The 16,180-nt window shown below is 38.5% G+C and overlaps 1 protein-coding gene across 3 annotated transcripts; it reads right to left on the bottom strand.

The window, feature by feature from the left end:
* Positions 1-614: 614 nt before the first annotated feature.
* On the bottom strand, positions 615-15,960 carry LOC113816277 (uncharacterized). Of its 3 annotated transcripts, XR_011398764.1 has the most exons (5): positions 15,776-15,856; positions 13,508-13,786; positions 6,343-6,673; positions 3,995-4,914; positions 615-1,491 (listed from the first exon to the last, which is right to left on the bottom strand). XR_011398764.1 is itself a non-coding variant. In XM_070125811.1 (4 exons), exons 1-4 carry the CDS (start codon positions 15,837-15,839, stop codon positions 4,478-4,480), a joined length of 1,056 nt encoding a protein of 351 aa, XP_069981912.1. In that variant the 5' UTR covers positions 15,840-15,960; the 3' UTR covers positions 615-4,477. The 3 variants fall into 3 exon arrangements, 2 of the variants coding, with proteins under 2 accessions (XP_069981912.1, XP_069981911.1); XM_070125811.1 differs by having other exon boundaries at positions 615-4,914; positions 15,831-15,960; XM_070125810.1 differs by having other exon boundaries at positions 615-4,914.
* Positions 15,961-16,180: the final 220 nt, after the last annotated feature.

The following is a 16,180-nucleotide window of genomic DNA, read 5'->3' as shown; positions in this document are numbered from 1 at the left end:
TTATATAAAAAAAATACAGCTGGCAATTGGAAACGGATAAAATCAGTATACTTAAAGTTACTAAAATGGTTACAATTAATTACCCTTCTTTCAGTTCAGGGACATCATGGCAACAAAAAAACAACCCAAGTAGAATGATATACCACTATGAAAGGTCATTCCTACACAACAGATAACTGAGAACCTTTCCTACTTGTACCTAAAAGATAATGTTTTCATATGTTTTCCGCATTTTCAAAATACTCACTTGGGGGGGACTATCCTGACAGACCTATATTGACCGAAAAATCACAATGCATAATTCAGCTGATCCTTAGCCCATTTTCAATCCTCAAATATATTTTCTTGATAATTCCTTCTGTAAAATGTACGCAAGTCTTTAGATAACTTTAAAATCAACCTTCAGTACTACTAGTGTTACTCCAACACTAAATTAAAAATGGATAAACACACCTAATCCTTATATGTCTTTTTTATCATAATATATAAAATTCTTATCGACCTATTCATCTGGGAATAAATGCTCATGAATACTACTTATGACCCTATGATTATAATACTCATTTCCCTTCTACACTTCCAATCTTCAAATTCTGAAAATAAAATGTCAGTGAGAGTGTTTTCAAATATTTTATTGTAAAAAGGATACAACTAAATGATAAGTATTATTACCTGATAACTTTTGAAGCAATAAAGCAAGTTATCAAATAAATCAAATATTCTCTCCATGTGACCATTCAATCGCATTTTCTATAAAAGCTCAATTTATAAAAATAATAACAAGGAACAAGCATATGATTCACTTTGTTTGTTTACTAGTTAAAATGATTTCCAGAGATTTTTTAATGAAACTGTTTACCACATAATCAATTCACTTCATCTAATGGTTTCAAAAACCTCTGTTCGTCTGTATTCTTTACGGACTGATGGTGCACACAATAATAATAATGATGATGACAATTATAAAATAATAATAATAATATAACATATTTCCAAATTCTTAAATCATCTCCGTATGTCTTGTAGCAACATAAATATTTTCTCATCTTCTTTATAAGGATAACCTGCAATAAGAACATACTTTTGGGGGAATCGTGTTACAGAATGTATTAAATTCCCAGCTGAATTTATCTTTTCATGGCTATGCCATCAGGCTTTCAATATATATATATACATATATACACACACACACGTCCATACACACACAACTGAATGTCTAGTTTAAGTATACAAAATCAAATTAACTTTGGGCCAAAGAGCCTTTCCCTACTCTAATAAAGACAACAATCTTGGCCACAGGTCAGACAAAACACAGTTAGCTGGTAGGTTTAAGATCTGACGTTGGAATCACAAACCTTAAATAAACACTGGTGAAGTTGTCTATAATCCATTGTTTTTTAAACGAGCTCCAGATGCACTTCAGAGGTTTGTGACGACTGGACGATTCCAAATGTGTCCGTAGTTGTATTTCAATTAACTGTCACCACGAACCTGTTAATTTTCAAATAATTGTCATTACCAATTAGTCACTTACCCTCAGTAATCAACAAACCAATCAAGTGCATTCATGACACAATAAGAGAGCCATATAGCGTACAACTGAAATTCCTCCGCATCATTCCTCCAAGACATTCTGACAGGAATAAACATATAACTGCATGTGTGATACAGTGGTGTGCATAGTGTGGTGCAGGTATGGTATGGTGTCATGTGTGTAGTTCAGTGTGGTGTGGGTTCATATGGTGTGGTGCATGGAATATGGTATGAGGTATGTGGTATATCACATTGTGTGAGTATTATAGAATAGCATCTTTTGTGTGTGTGTGTGTGTGTGTGTGTATGTGTGTGTGTGTGTGTGTGTGTGTGTGTGTGTGTGTGTGTGTGTGTGTGTGTGTGTGTGTGTGTGTGTGTGTGTGTGTGTGTGTGTGTGTGTGTGTGTGTGTGTGTGTGTGTGTAGGGGGGGGGGATAGCATTAGGTACCATAGTGTAGGGTGGTGTAGGGTGCCTGTGTGCCTGAATGTATATTCTATTTTGAAAAAAATGAAGAATTATAAAATAATAAAGATGATATATTAGGATGGAATGGTAAAAACGTCCTCCCAAGCACCACATTTTCAATTACATATAGAAAAGAAAAAAAAAGAAGAAAAAAAAAAAAGGAAAAAAAAAAAGGAAAAGAAAGAAAAAAAAAAAACTTACAAAACTAAAGCTTAACCTTATATCACAGCAATAAAATCATGGGATTTCTCATGATTCTGCCATGTACATTCTGTCCATCATCTCTGAATAAAATCATCATATTCATACTAACCAAGAAAAAAAATTATATAAAAAAAAAGAAAATAGAAGAAGAAGAAGAAGAAGAAAAAAAAACAGCGACATAAAGAAAGAAGAAAGTTTCTATAAAGCTTTTTGGTAATTAAAAGTATTTGTTGTTGGGGGAACTATTGCAAAATGACTGTGATCTTGTCAAAGGGTAATCCGATACCTATGAATCAGAAAGTGGACACCAAAGAGAGATTAAAATTATACAATAAAGCTTTCAATTTCTCTCACAAATAGGGAGATAGCAGTTGATTTTCACTTTAAAATTACAGATACTATATCTCTACCTAAAATGTCTTTCTCAAGACATATTTGATGGGACAGATTGAGAGAGAGAAAAAAAAGTTGCAAGTCTCTGCAATACCATAGTACTGTTTACAACAGATTGGCATAAAACCTTACCTTGTTACATGCCAAGAGGCCTATACACATACAAAAGTAAAGTTAATCCTGTCAACAAACTATAAATTCTAGAACACTTCCTTAATGACAGAAACATTTGTATAATTGCAGTGTACTGTAGTAGAAACCTAATGTAAACTTAATGTGAAAGACGGAGAATGGGTGAGGCAGATGTACAGGGGAATGGAAAGGGAAGGCAAAGGGGGAAGAGAAAGCGAGGGTATGGGGGAAATGAGAGAAGAAAGAAGAAAGAAGAAAGAGGAAAGAGGAGAGGGAGGATGAGAGGAGAGAGGAAAGAGGAAAGAGAAAATGGAGAGAGAAAGGAGAAGGAGGGAGAGGGAGAGGGAGGGAAAAGGAGAGAGGAAAGAGGAGAGGGAAGAAGAGAGGAGAGAGGAAAAAGGAAATGCAGAGAAAGGAAGGGAAGGGAAGGAAAGGGAGAGGGAGAGAGAGGAAGAGAGGGAGGGAGAGGGAGAGGGAGGGAGAGGGAGAGAGAGGAAGAGAGGAGAGGGAGGGAAAGGGAGAGGGAGGGAGAGAGGAGAGAGAGAGAGAGAGAGAGATAGAGTGAGAGTGAGTGTGTATGAGTGTGTGCGAGTGTGTGTGTGTGTGTGTGTGTGTGTGTGTGTGTGTGTGTGTGTGTGTGTGTGTGTGTGTGTGTGTGTGTGTGTGTGTGTGTGTGTGTGTGTGTGTGTGTGTGTGTGTGTGTTTGTGTGTTTGTGTGTGTGAGTGAGTGAGTGAGTGAGTGAGTGAGTGAGTGAGTGAGAGAGTGAGTGAGTAAGTGAGTGAATGAGTGAGAGTGAGTGAGTGTGTGTGTATGTGTGTGTGTGTGCGAGTTTGTGTGTGTGTGTGTGAGTTTGTGTGTGTGTGTGTGTGTGAGTTTGTGTGTGTGTGTGTGTGTGAGTTTGTGTGTGTGTGTGTGTGTGAGTTTGTGTGTGTGTGAGTTTGTGTGTGTGTGAGTTTGTGTGTGTGTTTGTGTGAGTTTGTGTGAGTTTGTGTGTGTGTGTGTGTGTGTGTGTGTGTGTGTGTGTGTGTGTGTGTGTGTGTGTGTGTGTGTGTGTGTGTGTGTGTGTGTGTGTGTGTGTGTGTGTGTTTGTGTGTGTTTGTGTGTGTTTGTGTGTGAGTTTGTGTGTGAGTTTGTGTGTGAGTGTCTGAGTGTGCGTGTGTGTGTGCGCGTGTTGTGCTTGTACAAGCATCTTGAGTGACAACACACACAATTGGCCTGAGTTCAAAAACATAGATATCAAAACAAAGACTGCATGAAGCAGAATACCTGCACTGAGAGAATTGGAACCAAAAGTTTGCTCTCGCCAGTAGCCTGAGACGAGAATCCCCTCTTTCCGGGTAAGGACTTGATAGCTGCATTTCCACTTTGCCTCTCTGATTTAGTAACCTATTCAGTTTACAGGAAGCAACTCCAAATACTCCACATTCAGTTTTCAAAAAGATATAAACTGGAAAAAATGGCCTTAATTTCTTTTGTACAGAGAAACTTCACAATATCCTTAAGTTTCCTTTTTAACACACTATCTAATCCTTGGCTACACATTAACTGTATACCATTGACATATAGATCCTGAATATCCTTTAGTTTACATAATAGATTAAGGGGGTCACTAGATTATTTTTTTAAAGAGAAAGCAGCCTGGTTTCTCTTGGTTCTTCTCCAGGAAATTCTTGGCCAAAGACGGCCCGGGGAATATTTGCTATATACACGTAATTCTATCATGAGCTCATGACACTGGTGTCTGAGTCCTCATATGAAGAGAGGGTGATACTGTTTCTTCGTTAACTTTTTCCTACACACGGGGCACTGTTTCTTTTGCCTCACAACAGCGTCTATGCAGGTGGAGCAGAAGACGTGCCCACAAACGGTGGAACATAAGGTACGGGAGGATTTTTGTATGGTGCCAACGGAATCAAAGCAGACAAGGCACGAAATGGTTGGCTGCTCTAGTGCAGGTGGGCTCGGGGGTGCTTCTGGTGGCGTGATTCGTGCAACTCTCTGATTATGTTCTTCAGCTACAATCATTGCGGCGTTATAGGTGTTAGGAGGCTGCCCAAGGACTCGTGGCATTCTTCCTTCTACTTCAGCCATGAGCTCGTCCAGACCTTGCACAATCTCAGGAGTTCGTTGCGCATCTCTTTGGGAGTCTGGGAAAAGCTGAGGAGATCTAGATCTGCTTCGCTGACCTGTAAAAAATAACAAAGATAATGAGATTCAAAATGAAGATCAATAAATAGAAATAAATGAAGAAAAATAAAAATTACCAAATTACAAAGTATTATGAATAATAATATTTTATGACTAAAAATTTATAAGAAATTTTTAACAATAAAAGAAAGTTCGGTAAGTTTATCCCTAACTACCACAAACCCCTTCAGCTTGTCTGTCCACCCAGCTGTGAAAAAGCATAATTTTTCAGATTTCAATAATACAAAGAATAAGCAGCAACCAGGTATAAATATTATCTTATCATATTTATGCATTCTTCGATTTTCTGTAGAAGTAGTCAGGCACAAGTTTCTGCACATGGAAATAATGTTCTCCCTAGGGCCAGTGCTCCTCCAGGCACAGCTCGCGGGTGGTATATTCCACTTATGCTTACTGGTGGAAGTCGTGCAAGAGACTAAAGCCTAAAGCCCACTGAATCTAATCTCCCTCCGAAGGCTTTGTGAGTAATGTCTCAGTCCCTTGCTTATCAGCCACATCGTCTCATGGCGAGACATTCCCGTCACTCTGGCCCTCAGCCAAATTTTTCCCATAAAGAGATGTTTCCATCACCCACACTTCTGCCAATTTTTTTAAAATGTCAACACACAACCACAGGATCCAACAGGAATAAGGGAGCCACACCATACTGTAGGTAGAGAATGTTTAGGTCTTGACATCTTTCCTCAAGGTGCAAAAACCTAGGTTGGAATATCAACAAATTCCCCTTTTACTTGTTATTACCAGGCAACACAACTAAAACAATTTTCCAGAATACAATGTCAACTTTTCTGTTACAAAACATGAATATCTAAATAATTTTGCAGACTGAAATGTGATGTTAACTTTTAAAAATTTAATTCTGATCCATTTGCATTTTATGATTCCTTCATTATCTTTAAGAATTTTCATAAATCTGGTGAATTAGTACTTTTCCTTTTCTGAGGATATATATCAATTTTCCTGTAGTTATTTCAGAAATTTACTTTCACATTCAAGACTTATCAGTGATCTATAGATCTGATTTCTGCTTGTAATTTTTAGGATGATTTTACTTGTTTGTATCTAAGGAATGTTTCAAAATGTCTGAGGACCCCAGTTCCATCTTTCTAAATTGTCCAGACTGCTTTTCTTCAAATGGAGGGTAGCCATATTTTCTCTGTAGTGAAGAGTATCACTCGTTGAAATTTCCTTAGTCTGGCATCCTGCACCTTTTAATCACATACCCTACATGTATCTCAAAACAGACGAAGATAGATGATATTATAATAACAACAATAATAATAATAACAATAATAATAAAGAAACAGGAATGGGGAGAAAGAGAAGAAAGAGTAATATACCTAAAGGACAGAGATACAAAAAAGGCAAGAGAAACACCACAATTTACAGAACACGAGTATACATACGCCTGAAAGAATGCCGCTGCTCCCTGGGTAACCTTGGCACCAAGACACTAGGCCTGGCTCGGGGGTTATCTTCGACGGTTTCCACTGGCAAGTCTCCCAAGAGGTTGCCGAACAGAAGATCTGGATTGTGGAAATCAACACCCTGGGACTCGAATGGCCAGTGATTCTGTTGCCTCTCAAAAGGGAGCGCATTTATGTTGATGTCCTCGTTAATATTCTCAATAGGGTTGTGTTGTCTGTCTGTCGTCAGGTCCTCTATAACCTCAAGAGGGGTGTCATTCCCGCTGATATTCCTTCTTCTCTCCATTCTTCTTTGCTCTGTTCCCAGATACTGAAATGGATTGGCTTACAATCAATGCTGAATCCAGAGGGGGGAAAAGAGAGAGAGAGAGAGAGAGAGAGAGAGAGAGAGAGACAGAGACAGAGACAGAGACAGAGACAGAGACAGAGAGACAGAAAGAGAGAGAGAGAGAGAGAGAGAGAGAAAGAAAGAAAGAAAGAAAGAAAGAAAGAGAAAGAGAAAGAGAAAGAGAGAGAGAGAGAGAGAGAGAGAGAGAGAGAGAGAGAGAGAGAGAGAGAGAGAGAGAGAGAGAGAGAGACAGAGAGAGAGAGAGAGAAAGAGAGAAAAAGAGAGAGAGAGAGAGAGAGAAAGAGAGAGAGAGAGAGAGAGAGAGAGAGAGAGAGAGAGAGAGAGAGACAGAGAGAGAGAGAGAGAGAGAGAGAGAGAAGCATACATTTAAAGAATGAATCATGATAACACAAAATCAAGTCCCATTACAAGGCTATAGACTACTAGGATTATAATGTAATCAATACAAATAACAATCGTAATAATAATAATAATAATAATAATAATAAGACAATAATAACAACAGCAATAATAATAATAAAACAACAACAACAAAAATAAATATATTTATAAAAATCTAGGAAAAGGATATAAGATCTGATCAAGAACAACTAGTAATTGACTCTTTGATGGCTAAGCTAACTAAACTCCCGTGGAACCATGTATGAGTGAGCAAAATCTGTGAACTAAGGGATAATATACACAAAACATAAACTATCTCTAAGAAAAAAATCATCTGTGAATATATGCCATGCATAAATCCATAAAAAATAATCATTGGTAAATATGCAAAAAACAAATCTAGAATAAATAATTATCAGTTATATTAAAAAGCAAAATTCTATAAGAAATAATTACTGGACAATACAAACAAAACCTAATAAATCTGTAGTAAATAATCATACTTATGGTTACTGCACAGCTACCCTGTTTGGCTTTTGAGGGAGTTACTTTTCATCCCACACCTTTGTGCAACAAATGGACAAGTACAGGTAATGGCATGACGATTAGGATAATACTCCGTGATAATCCGATAACTAGGTCACACACAGATTCTCACACTCACTCACTCACTCACTCACTCACTCACACACACACACACAGATAATGCACAATATTTATCATTTTCAATTGTGCTCTTCACAAAATCACACTCTGGTTCATTTGGTAAAGAAAAACAATGTTTATACTTCTCAAATCTAATCATACCACAGGAAAAATGCACAAAATTTTTGAGTGTGGTATCACCATACAAAGAAATTTTCATCCATTTGATATTGAAATTTGTGCAATTGTAATACAATATATATATTGAAAATGTTTAGATCTGTAAATGCAACTTTCTAAATATGAAAATTTGGTATTAACTCCCTAGCTTTTAGGCACGGTTCAACTGCCTTGTGTACGTGCAGGTCTCGTGGTGCACGTGGCTATCTGGGCTGAATCACGTCATTTTGGTGTGAAATCTGGGGGCTAAGGGTAGCCAGAGATAACTCAATCTCGGGTGTTTTCTTTTTTTGGGGGGGTATCTCCAGGCTTTCTTGGATGCAGTTCAAAACTGCTGTCAGTAATTTGTTAAATGAAATTATCAATATCTTTAAGTATCTATAAAGTCAACAAAAGTTATGTTAGAATTAGTTTTTATTACCAAAACAAATAAACAAAAAATGGCTAATTTGAAACCCAGGATCTACACTCACGTCAATGACCCATCTGATTGATGTTAATTTTAAATCAGTAAATCAAAATTATATGCAATAAAACATAAAACTAGAGTCCAAATGGGGAATAAGTCCTTGTGCCCCATGTTGCTCAAATGAGAAGTACTATGTGCAGTGTTTAAGTGAGAGGCATGTGTGGTATGGTGGTGCTTTTGACAGTTAAAACACTATGCCTGGCTAAGCACTCGGACACAAGTCAGCAGGTGCTAGATGAAGACAAGGACAGTTGAAACGCACCTTTAACGGATGCATTTCTTCCCCTACAATATCCCCCCAAATTATCAATCTTCTTTTCCCCTTTCCTATGAAAGAACCAAAAGGTGAAATATATTTCCTTTCAAGAACTATACACTGGTATTTTCCTTTCCTTTATTCTAGTTTTTCTAATCATAACCTCTTGTGAAGCAGTTAGATTTTATGAGGTTCCATTTTTCCAATAATTATTTTGAGTTTAGCTGAACATTATACAATCATCTTTCTTCAGAATTTAGCAAAATCACTTTGTAAACCCTAAAAAAGGACATAGTGGCAGATACAGGATATTCCAGGGGAGGGAGGGGGAGGAGGGGGAGAAGTGTATGAGGGGAGAAGGCAGGGTCAGCTCTCCAAGTTGAGATCTTTAGCATCTCATTACCAATTTTATCACAACTATATTTATAGAGCTGGCAAAATTGTTTACTTATTCTTGTACATCATACATTGCTCTGCTCTTTAACTTATTGGATCTAGGTGATGTGACCATCACATCATGAAAAAAATTGGCTGAAGGTCGGGCGGCTGGAATATACTCTCATGGATAAATTTGGCTGAGGTCCAGGATGACAAGAATGATTCATCACAGGTGCATAGAGTCTTGGAAGATGATTAGCCACAGTGAGCATTTAAGAAGATTCTCTTGTATTATTTCCATTGGTAAATGAGTGGAATCTACCATATGTGAACCACTATCATAAAAGTGATGGCTTCAGGAAGGATACTGTTACCAAGGGGAGGATCCTATTCCTGTCTGCCAAAAATGGAAGAACAGAGTGTATTACAGAAGATTCTTAAAAAAAAAAAAAAAAAAAAAAAAAAAAAAAATATTCAAAAATTACATGTGACAAAATGTCAATTACTGCTATTGTTCTTGCAGAATGGTGATTACCTAGAGATAAAGAGTTTTTCCAAGAAGACAGTCTTATCACCTTGATACAGCATATCAAATGACAAATATAGAAATATAGAAAAATGGTAAGGAAGCAAAAAATGCTTTTGCAGAGAGAGATAATAACACTGCAAAGGGGAGGCAAGGAGCCTTGACACCGCAGACACATATTCCTGTGGGCCAGGCAAGTCGCCACTCAAGGAAGCCTAATGGCTTGAATTTGGCTGCGAGATTTAAGGCTCTCACTTATGGAATGACTGCTTGACCCAGTCTAAGAAATCATAAGCAAATTGTAGAGTGTACGGTTCTCATCTGACCAAGAGGGAGGAGCAAGTTGGGCTTTCTGGCCCACTCATAACCTGCTTCAGGTCTGGCATTCAGAAGTTTAAATATCTCTGGCACTATTGTACAATGTACTTCAGTTCCATCTGCTGAATGAGCATGATAGCCACATCAGTTGATAAGGAGTTTTGGAGGAGTTTCTAAAATTCTACAATAATAACCCTGCCTGTGGTGAGTCAAGTGCAGGGAATATAGTAATAAAAGAGAAATGAGAGTTAATCATACCTACCAAGAAAAATTAAAGGGGAAGAAAACAACTTAAATATTTAATAATTTCAGAAGTTACTCTGTCTTTTCCCTCTCCCTCTTCTCTTTCTCCAACTAAAAATAGATCTTAAGAAAAGAAGCATTGGATTTGAAGGCTTCAAGTGATAAGCTGCTATCATTAACACACAGGAAAGGATACCAGGCGTCCTATTTCCTCATTGTTCTACCGGGTGTCTTGAGTGAGACATCTGAATAACATTTATTATGTATATCAGTATTCCCAAAGAAATATCTTATTGTCATTACAGTAATTATTTTTACTTCTACATAGCTGGAATTCACATCATAAATGCAATGAAGTGACCTCAAGACTTCATAATGAAGAAAAAAAGTAATTTTACAGCTGCCACCTCTACTTCTACAAAGTAGTAATTGACATCATATACTCAAGTGATGTCAGTACATTAGGCTTTGATGTGATTGGACATGTTATGTGACTAGTGACCCAACTGGCTTTGACCTCACTGATTATCATTGGTTCCTTACTCCCAGTCAGGTCAAAGCATGGGAATTTTCCCATTCATTAATAGCAAATGAAATGGCTCAGTGGTGTCTACTGTGCCAATCTCTGCCTTCCTCCATTTCAGAGGACAGTCTAGATTATGTCAGCCAGGTCGACACCATGCTTGTTAGCAACAAGCCACTCTCCATTATGGTATGGGAACAAAATGCTATGGGATTTACTTTCTTTCTCTGGCAGCAGAAGGACAATGTCCTGAAGTGTTTTGGGTTTGCTGGTTGTCCTGGGTGTGTCCAGCAAACCTCTGAGATTTTTCTGTGCTTTTCCACTGAAGATTTCTCAGCGCTCATTATTAGGGGGCCAACTGGTGAATTTCATAATTTGCTTTTGCGTTCCTTCCATTTATATTCATATTAAGGAAACATCTACTGAGAAGTCAGAATATATTATTTACATTTCTTCCCCCCACTCCCACAAGCATGCAGCTGTCAAACCTACTGCTGTCTCATCTCCCATGAGGATGAGGCTACCCATGTCCATTCAGGAAGTCTGTGCATACCTTGGTACTTGTGTTGTGATGGGGATACACTGCATCCCTGTTACTGCAAATACTGGTCAACTCATCTCTTCCTGTGGAATGACATCTCTACATAGGTCATGCTGAGGGAAAGGTCTGACCAGCTCATGACTCGCCTCCACTTCACTCACTCTTGGAGGACAGGATGTGGAAGCTATGACCAGTCCTGAATGCCCTCAACCCTTCAATTCCCCTTGATATTTGTGCTGGTGAGGGACACTGCCATCAATGAGTCCCTTTGGTAGTTCTGTGGGTGATCTATTTTCAAGACTTTCAAACTAAGCAGGTGATGTTTGGGCTGAAGGTTTATAACTTTCCACTAGCTGGAGCCCCGCAGCTGGGTACATCTTGTGTTTCTAGGTGTCACTGAGGTGAACTGAAGTGACATCCCTCATCCACCACTACTGCAGCTGATGGAGCCTGGAGGCTTCATAGGGAAGTTTATGCCCAAGGACCTCAGTACAAGAAGGTGGGTGATGTAGACTACCAAAGCAGGAAGACGGGTATGCTGGCCTTGGTTTGGGACCGCATCAAAGTCACCATGCTGTTGATAGCTCATACTGTAGAAATGGATTGAGAGAAACAGGTTATGGTAACTGTAAACAACATTTGCACAAAGGGTATTGATGTTGGGGATCAGATGGCATCCAACTACTCGATTGCTCAAGGGTCCAAGGTGTGGTATAGGAAAGTCTTCTGCTTCCTGTTCAATCTCATAATCATCAACACCTTGGCTGTCCACTGTGCCTTAGGGGAAACAACCACCCAAAAGATGTTTTGACTGGCACTCTCCTGGGCCCTGCTGGAAGCTTCTGAACTGGAGACAACCCTTTGAGGAAAAGGACAGCAATGCACTTGCCTGTGGCAGTAACACAGGCACTGGAGTTACAGCAGCATGTTGTAACACAGATTCTAGACAGCAAGATGAGAAACCACTGGTGTTCCAAGCAGAGTTTGAAATACCAGGACCTACTGCCCAGATTGCAATGCAGGTCTCTGCACTGTTTCAAAGCCTGGCATGCAGCACAACAATCGGCTGAACTGATTTTGAGTAAATCTATCTTCTAATGAAAACTTAAATCTTGGCAAAAAAATCTGAACTTAGCAGATTTAGCTTTGTGGATTTTACATCAAAACTTGCAACCATTACATGTGTAGAGATTGGCTTTTAGCTTAACTTGCTGCTATAGATACCACCCATAAATGTGGGTATACTGAACTCCAAGGTTCCTGTCATGAATGGGTTGCTGTGAATTTGAAATACAGCAATTCATGGTAAGAACTGAATCTTCTGTACATAGCAGACTAAAGTCTATATATAACCTTCTCTCAGATGGTGTCTGGATATAAATCAATAATTCATTCATGCTCTCTATATAATTTACACAGCTGTGAGGAAAGTGTATATGCCACATATGTGTAGGGTGAATGTTGAAATGTGAATTATAATGTAAATGCTGATTTCTATCTTTACATATGTCAATATAGCTTGCATAAGCTATTTCAAAATTTCTATCATAAAATACAGTAACTGAATGATACCCATTAACTTAACACTTATTTTGGATCATGGTGTGCTTGAACAGGTCAACATAACCATACTTTACTGTTTGTGTAACTTTTTGAGAAACTGAGGAAGAAGGGAGAGAGAAAAGTAGAAGTGAATAGAGAGGTAGAGTGAAAAGGAGAAGGAGGGGGTGGATACAAGGGGGGGGGGAGAGAGAGAGAGAGAGAGAGAGAGAGAGAGAGAGAGAGAGAGAGAGAGAGAGAGAGAGAGAGAGAGAGAGAGAGAGAGAGAGAGAGAGAGAGAGAGAGAGAGAGACAGACAGAGAGAGACAGACAGAGAGAGACAGAGACAGATAGAGGAGTGGGCAAGAGGAAGAGGTACAGGGAAGGGGAGAGGGAGGGAGAGAAAATCAGAGGCTGAGAATGAAAATAACAAAAAAGATAACTGACAGCAGAAGAATAGTGTGATGAACAGGTGTGAATATTGCATACATGGAAAACATTCAGCCTCCACAAGAACAAAATAAACCTTGTATCATTCAAGCAATGCCATTCACAAGAAAATATGTTGTAAATTTTATATAACAATGACTCCCATCTTCCTGTATATACTCTTACAAGAATACTCATGGGAACAAGAAATATAAACATAAAGTGGGTATTCTACGCAATATCACCTGAAAACACAAAGTGAAAAAAAGAAAAAGAAAACATAGGAAATAGAAAGGAAATAATATAAGAATACAAATTTAACAAACAATATCTAAACGAAAACAAAAGAGGAAATAAGGAAACTCACAATAACTGGCTGTTCTTGAGAGACTACTTCCACTACATCCTCGTCTTCGTCTTCACATGTGAGGTCGACAACGCAGGGCTGATAAGATTCCACGTCGACAATTTCCTGTTCAGGCGACCCCGGGGCACAGGGTGGGCTTGGAGGATCGTCGTCTTCACGTGTTGGAGAGGCTGCATTCTGGGACAATTGTGCGTCTTCTGGGTCTTGTGTCGAATCTGGTAAAACATCCTGCGGCGACATGTCAGAGCTGTGTCTGCCGTGCATCGGGTGAACCACACTCTGCAACAAGGATATCAATATTAAAAAAACCTACAGGACTATTAACTTTCGTACAGACATACACCTGCAAAGTTTTCATAAGGATATGTCTTCATAGCAGTTATCTATGTAATTGAATTTACTCTTTAAAACCATTGCAACTATCTGAGGATGTCTGTTGTTGAATTTCTTTCTGAGATTAAATTCTACTACTACACTGATACATAAGAACAAAGGAATTATCATCTTGGTAAATATATAAGTAAATGAATGAATGAATACATAAACTGCAAGTTTAGAAATCCAGGTATGACACTCCTATCTTTACATAAAAAAAGAAGAAGAAAATAGCAAAAAATTACAAAAAAATATTTAATTGATGTAATCTGTGATGGATAGCCTTCCACTCTTGTCCACCGCACGAGCAGCAGTGTCAGAGCAACTGCTGCTGCCTCCCCACCATTGGCAAAGCCTTCATCGCATTCATTCTGGCAAGACCTAGTTCCTCAATTTGACAATAAACTGACAGGGAGAACTACAAGCTCTATCTTACTAGAATATGTGTGGTGGAGGTTTATTCATTTTTGCCAGAGCACCAGAGGCATGTAAGTCACAGAGGTGGCAATCAGATGTGTAAATATCTTGCAAACAAATACCAAATTTATAGATCTAAATAAATCTAAAACTGAGAAAATCTTTTTTTTTATTCAGTGACAATCACATAGTGGAAGAAACAAACAGAGGTCCTGTAGGATATCAACTAACACATTAACCTAATGCTCCCGGGAAAATGTTGTGTTCTCTGTAATATTTTTTGGTGAAATGTACCTTGGACATGGGTGGCTCCGCAAGTGCTTAGCCACAAAGGAATCAATTAGCACCTTGTGATCTCACCCAATTCCATCTTTCTTTGAGTTTGAGGTACAAATGTTTATTTTACTAATACTATCAATATTGATACTGTTATTTCCATCATAGACATTATAATTACTATAATGTTATTGATGTCACTAACAGAAATATTGCATACCTGAATTATTTTTTGAAAATCAAGAGAGGGTAAACAGGCACGACAGATTGTACTCATAATTGGCTCATTAGTGACTTACTACTTGTGGAGAAATATCTGTGTAAAGACAAATACTAAATTCTACACAAAGTGGGCATGGCATGTATGGACATGCCATCCAAGGCAGTTTGAGGTTAATAACCTCACAAACAGCCAAAATGACATTTTTATAATGCTCTACACCTTTCTGTGTCAATCCTTGCAGAACAGGCGAAGGTAGAAGTGCCACAAAGAAGTAAAATTTAAAAAAATACATCAAAACACATCTCAACGCACAAGAAATGGCAAAAATGATGCTCAGCTGAAACCAACACCTTGAGAGAGTTCAGCTGCAGTTAATTGGGTTAGATTGAATCCCTAAAGCCTACCAAGGGACAATCAGGGACAGTCCTCCCTCTCTGAAGTGACAACCTCTTCCTCTAAAATATAAAACAAATATGACTCATTTCCCATATTACGTTCTCTCATTATATCATCACTGTAATTACCATATCTTCCATAGTCTTACTGTTCTCATTGTAGTTTCTTTGATCTTTCGGTGCTTTTCGCTCCTTGGAATGCACTCAGTCATGGCACTTCAAGGAAATCCATGAATGAGGAAAATTCGAGTCGAGTTGTTTATTTATTTTTTTTCCCGACATACATCGGTGGTCCATTTATTAAATCGTGTTCTAATAAACTCCTTCCCTTTTCGCCCTGTTCTTTGCACCTTCCCATGAATCGAGGCTCGCCAGAACTCTCTCCCTGCCCTGTTCTCCCGGGGAAAATAAGCCCCAGAGGAAAATAAAAACGCAAAACCAGATACCTTCCCGTACAAAATAGAAATCTTTACCCTATCTCCCCCTAGCCATCTCTCTCTCTCTCTCTCTCGGCCTTCATCTCCCTTTTTCCCCTCCCACAGCTGCTTTCCCACACGCCTATCCTCCTCACGCCATCCTAACCTTCCTATTCATCCTCATCCTGCAACAATAGGGCCAAAAATGGGCGAAATCTTACCGCATTCATCGCAAAATAACCTGAGCAGAGCAACCAAAACACACAGCTGATTGTCCCGGTGAAACGTCGACTAGGACAGCTGTTAATACGGGGGACTAAAATAGGATATTAAAGAATAATAGGAACAACTACAGAAGCTCAGTGACTGGATATGATGAATAGAATAACTGAGCTCTATGGATAACTATATAGTGTTGATATACACCCTCGCAGACGAATGTAGACTAGCGAGAATAATAGGACTAACAATGCACTAATAACGGCTGTGTATGATAATGAAGAACAAAAATATGCAGAAACTAATTCGAAGAAATTATAAATATACATAAACCCCTATAACCATAAAATTA

The sequence above is a fragment of the Penaeus vannamei genome, chromosome 9 (assembly GCF_042767895.1).
Source record: "Penaeus vannamei isolate JL-2024 chromosome 9, ASM4276789v1, whole genome shotgun sequence".
Lineage (NCBI taxonomy): Eukaryota > Metazoa > Arthropoda > Malacostraca > Decapoda > Penaeidae > Penaeus > Penaeus vannamei.
Note: the sequence above shows the minus strand (reverse complement) of the source record. Positions and strands in the feature narration are given on the sequence as shown.

What these genes read in the sequence shown, in the direction of transcription:
- LOC113816277 (XM_070125810.1), bottom strand. An exon ending in CTCAAGAACAGCCAGTTATT is followed by an intron (nt 6,674 to 13,507) that starts GTGAGTTTCCTT and finishes AATCCATTTCAG; the next exon opens with TATCTGGGAACAGAGCAAAG. An exon ending in GCAGCGGCATTCTTTCAGGC is followed by an intron (nt 4,915 to 6,342) that starts GTATGTATACTC and finishes TATTTTTTACAG; the next exon opens with GTCAGCGAAGCAGATCTAGA.